This window comes from Elephantulus edwardii, unplaced genomic scaffold, assembly GCF_000299155.1.
Source record: "Elephantulus edwardii isolate Elephantulus edwardi_28Jun2011 unplaced genomic scaffold, EleEdw1.0 scaffold00232, whole genome shotgun sequence".
Classification (NCBI taxonomy): Eukaryota; Metazoa; Chordata; class Mammalia; order Macroscelidea; family Macroscelididae; genus Elephantulus; species Elephantulus edwardii.
This window is the reverse complement of record NW_006399982.1, coordinates 2,425,364-2,430,282: the sequence shown is the minus strand read 5'-3', so window position 1 is coordinate 2,430,282 and position 4,919 is coordinate 2,425,364. Positions and strand designations below refer to the sequence as shown.

The 4,919-nt window shown below is 40.5% G+C and overlaps 1 protein-coding gene across 1 annotated transcript in view; it reads left to right on the top strand.

The window, feature by feature from the left end:
* The window catches only part of ATP13A4 (ATPase type 13A4), a 136,801-nt gene that overhangs the window by 31,531 nt on the left and 100,351 nt on the right, over window positions 1–4,919 (top strand). Inside the window, exon 2 of the mRNA XM_006898540.1 lies at window positions 1,054–1,188. Coding sequence (XP_006898602.1) covers window positions 1,054–1,188 — 135 coding nt within the window. The remainder of the gene's footprint in view (window positions 1–1,053; window positions 1,189–4,919) is intronic.

Genomic DNA, 4,919 nt, shown 5'->3' with positions numbered 1-4,919 from the left:
GCGCAGGAGGGGAAGACCCTCTATGAGATGGATTGATTCGGTGACTGGGGTAATAGGGATGGGTGTGTCAGAGGCGGTGCGGTTGGTGCAGGATAGAGCAGGGTTTAGAGCTGTTGTGCATAGGGTCGCTATGAGTCGGAAACGACTCGATGGCACATAACAACAACAGGCTCCTTGTAGTTCAATCACGTTTGTTTTCTTTATTTAGTAAGAAACCTGTCTGTCACTTAGCATTAATACACTTACTAACTGCATCAATCTTACCTAGATGTAACCAGTCTTTTATTACTGTGTTGCTTTGTGGAGACACAGTTCTCATACTGTTACAGTTCTGATCAACATTCAAGGTCACTGTTGAAGGCTTTTAAGGACAGCCTTGTCACACTGCTCCCATCTCAACATTCACACCAGACGACTGTCACCATAGGGGTCCTTGTCAAATGGTATGGGGTTGGCGCCCCACGCTTCTCACCCCAAACAGCCTCTTTGAATGGATGCTTATTGTGTTCAATTCCACCTGACAGCTTCTTGATTGAATAAGGAAGGGAAAACTAGAAAAGGCATGTAAGTAGTCAGTCAGGTGGGCGGGAAAGAAGGAAGGACAGAAAAAGGATGGGAGAATGGAAAGACAGAAGGGGAGAAGGAAATAACAACTCTGCATTTCTCTTAGTTCAAAGTGATTAGGAATTTGCATTTGGAGGATTAGTATCTGTTAATATCTCTAGCAATTCAGTTATACAACTATTTGTTGCATATCACTTTCTAAATTAACTCTGTATGTTAAGAATGTTTTTCTTTTGCCTGTATTTTAATTTCAAATATGTTCTGAACTTTTCATTTATTTTTACTATGCAAACAATTTATTTTTTACATAATTGAATTTAGCATTTTCTTTTCGATTGCTTTTAAATTCTGAGTCAGTGTAAGGGAATGTCTCACCCCCTCCTTTCTCATTCATTGCCTTGGTTGCTTTTCCATTGATCAAGTTTGACAGTTCTTGTGTTTTGGTGGAGAAAAAAACCTGACTTGATTTCTGTCTCCTCATACTTCCAGCAGAAGTCCAAGAGCTGGAATCACGCTTCCTGGTGCCTGGAGATTTATTAATTTTGACAGGGAACAAAGTACAAATGCCATGTGATGCCATTCTGATTGATGGCAGCTGTGTAGTGGATGAAGGCATGCTAACAGGTATGGTTTTAACTCCACGGCTAAGGTCTGTACCTTCCCTTTCAGATGATAACCCCCAGGTTCTCCAGCATCTCTGCAGGAATGACAAACACACACTGCCAAGTTCAGGGCCACTGTGAGCACCAGTTAAGAATATGTGGGATCGGGCTTTAGCAGGCTGGCTAGTCATAGACAAGATCTTTCTACTCCCCCAAGTTTAGCTAATAGTCCTTCTGTGGATCCATCTGGGAGTCTAAATGAAAGATACTTTCTGTGTAATCAGTTTGATATAATCATAACACTGTGCATATTTGGCATTGCTTTCTTGAAGGTGATTACAACCTGCTCATTTTACCTAAAAAGGTGTAGAAATGATTAGCTTCCTCAGAATCGCCTGTGATTTTGTTGCTTAGGATTTCCTTATGTGAAGTATGTCTTCAGATAATGTGGAAAGCTTGGAAACTATTAGGGACATCCTGAAACCCACACAAACTCAAGTCCAAGGTCTTCCTAGCCTGACTTGAAATTATTATTATTTTTTTAAATTATTATTAAATTTTATTAGTTTTAATGAACATTTGCAGAGATTTTGGGTTCTCATTCATTCATTGTTGCACTGTATCATTTTCATATCATGACACAGGACAGGATTGTTGTTGTTACGTGCTATCGAGTCGAGTACAACTTAGACTGATCCTATGAACAGCAGATCTGAACACTCCCCTATCCTGTGCCGTCCTCATAATCTCTGACATACTTGAGTCCATTGCTGAAGTCACTGTGTCAATCCATCATGTTGAAAATTGAGATCTCTCTTTCACTGACCTTCCATCTGACCAAGCATGATATCTCCCGAGGAATAGCTATGCCCAAACTTGTTAGATGAGGCTGCACCATCCTTGCCTTTAAGAACCACTCCAGCTTAACTTTTTTCAAGACGTATCTGTTTATTTACTTATTTTTTCAAAAAATTTTATTTTATACTGGTTTGTCTGTTCTTTTGGCAGTCCATTGTGCTTTCAGTGGTCTTCTCCAACACTAAAACTCAAAGGCATCATGACATTTTTCTGTTATCCTTACTCATTGTCTGTCCAGCTCTCAGATGCATAGTAAGTGATTGAAAAGACCATGATCTGGTGCACCTTAGTCTTTAAGCTGACATCATTGCTTGTCAGTAATTTGAAGAGGTCTCTGCCAGCAGATTTTCCTGATGCAACATATCTTTTGATTTCTTGACTGCTGTACCAAGAATGTTGACTGTGGATCTAAGCAAGATAAAATTGCTGACAATTTCAGTCTTTTATCCATCTATGATGTTGCTTATCAGTCTGGTGGGGAGATTTTTGTCTTCTTGATATTGAGATATAATCCATATTGGGCCAATTGTTAGCACCATAATTGATGAAGAAGAGATTGAGGTTGTTAACAATTTCAGCTTGTTCAGCTCCACAATCATCACTCGTGGTACCAGCATTCAGGAAATAAAAAGAAGAATTGCTTTGGAGAAGTCTGCTGTCAGGGACCTCTCCAGAGTGCTGAGGCTATGGTCTTCACAATTATATGCAATGAATCAGAGAACTGGACAATAACTAAGGACGACAGAAGAATTGATGCCTTTGAGTTGTGGTGCTGGAGAAGAGTGTTGAGCATACCATGGAGGTCTATCTTGGAGAGGGTGAAAGCAAGTTTCTCCTTGCAGGCAAAGTTTTTGAAGCTCCATATCACATACTTTGGCACATGGCCAGGGGGATCAGCCCTTGGAGAAGGACATTATGTTTGAAAGTGTGGATGGACAGCACAGGAGAGAGACTTCAGATGAGATGGATTGACCCAGTAACTGGAGTGTTGGGATTAGGCGTATCAGATTCAGTGAGACTGGCTCAAGACAGGGCAGATTTCAGAGCTGTTGTACATAGGGTTGCCATAAATTGCAAGTGAGTCAATGGCACATAACAACAACAGTCTATATTGAAGGCTGTAGTCTTTGATCTTCTGTAGTAAATGTTTCAAGTTCAGCAAATGTTTCAAGTCCTCTTCACTTTCAATAAGCAAAGTTGTGTCATTTACATAATACAGATTGTTGATGAGCCTTCCTCTGACCCTGATGTCACATTCTTCTTCATAGAGTCCAGCTTCTCAATTATTTGCTCAGCATACAGATTGTATAGGTCTGGAGAAAAGCTATAACACCAGCATATACCTTTCTTGATTTTAAAGAAGGCTATATCCTTGCAATAGGATAGTTAGGCATATTTCAAATAGCTCCCTAATTAAGACAGACTAGGAAGCAGGATGGGCCATTTACTTCCTAAATAAAAGGCTTTGGAAAACCCTATGAACACTAAAGAAAGAAGTTAGATATAGTAGTTGTAGAGTCCAGATTGGAAGTTAGTTGAAATGAGGATGTTAGGGAGCGTGGAAGGTCAGCAAAGGAGAAGAAGACCCTCAACCAGGTGGATTGACAAGGTGACTGCTGCAATGGGCTCTTGTGTCAGGAAGTGTGGGGATGGCACAGGACAGGACTAGGTTCAGATCTTTTGTTCACAGGGTCACTATGAGTTGTATTCAACTTGATGGCATCTAACAACATCTTTCTATCTTACCATATGTGGAGGCAAACATCTAAACCTAAGACCTGAGACAAGAAATGATGAAAAATAGACAATTTGAATTAAAAAAACAAAACAAAACAGAAAAGAACAAACCAAAACAAAACAATATTTAAGAGACTCTGGGGAGCTCTGGTGGCTTAATGGTAAGGAGTTGTGCTGCCAACCCAGACGCAACTAGGTTGAGTCCACCAGCTGCTCCTGTGCAATTTGCAACTTCTGAATATCTAGAGGATTAGTTATGAGTTGGTTCTCACTCCAATGCCCATAATAACACAGCAGCAGAGGATATGTGTGGCAAACTTAGGGGGAAGTACCAGTCTGAATAGCATGCCTAATGCATCTCATCATCTTGGTTTCTAAGAAGCACTTTTTCCTTTATTTCATCCGAGACAGATTTGTTTGCTCTTTTGGCAGTCCGTGGTATATTCTTCACCAGTACCACAACTCAAAGGCATCAATTATTTATATTTTTTAATCAATTCTTCTTCAGTCTTATTTATTTGACTCTGGAAAAGGAGTTTTAGAAAAGTGCTTAGTAAAGATGACCCACAAAAGAGAAAACTCCTCTTCCATGAGATGGATTGGCACAGTGACAGGAACAGAGATTGTACAGAGCAGGGATTGTGAGGATGGTGCAGGATCCGCCAGAGTTTCATGTTGCTGTAGTTACATCTGCTGTGAGTTAAGAGTCTACTTGACAGCCCTTAACAACATGAATGAATATTCCGATTAGGCTGAAGAAGAACAGGAAATAATCTCAATATGTTGTCTTCACAGCATAGATTTTTTTTAATCACTGTGCTGCTGCACATAGGCCAAAAGAATTTACAGAGGGTAGCAAAGAAATATTTTATGAAATTCATTGATATTCCTACATTTCACTAATCTCTGTTGGTTTTGATATGTGTCGTGGAGTTGAGTACAACTCATAGCAGCCTTAAGAACAAAAGATTGGAACCCTGTTCTATCCTGCACCATCCTCACACTTCCTGACACACAAGAGCCCACTGTGGCAGTCACTGTTATCAATTCTCCTGGATGAGGGTCTTCCTCTCTTTCGCTGGCTGTCCCTCTATGCTTCCCAACACCATGTCCTTCTCCAAGAAATAACACCTCCGGGCGCCAGACGGGGTTCCACCG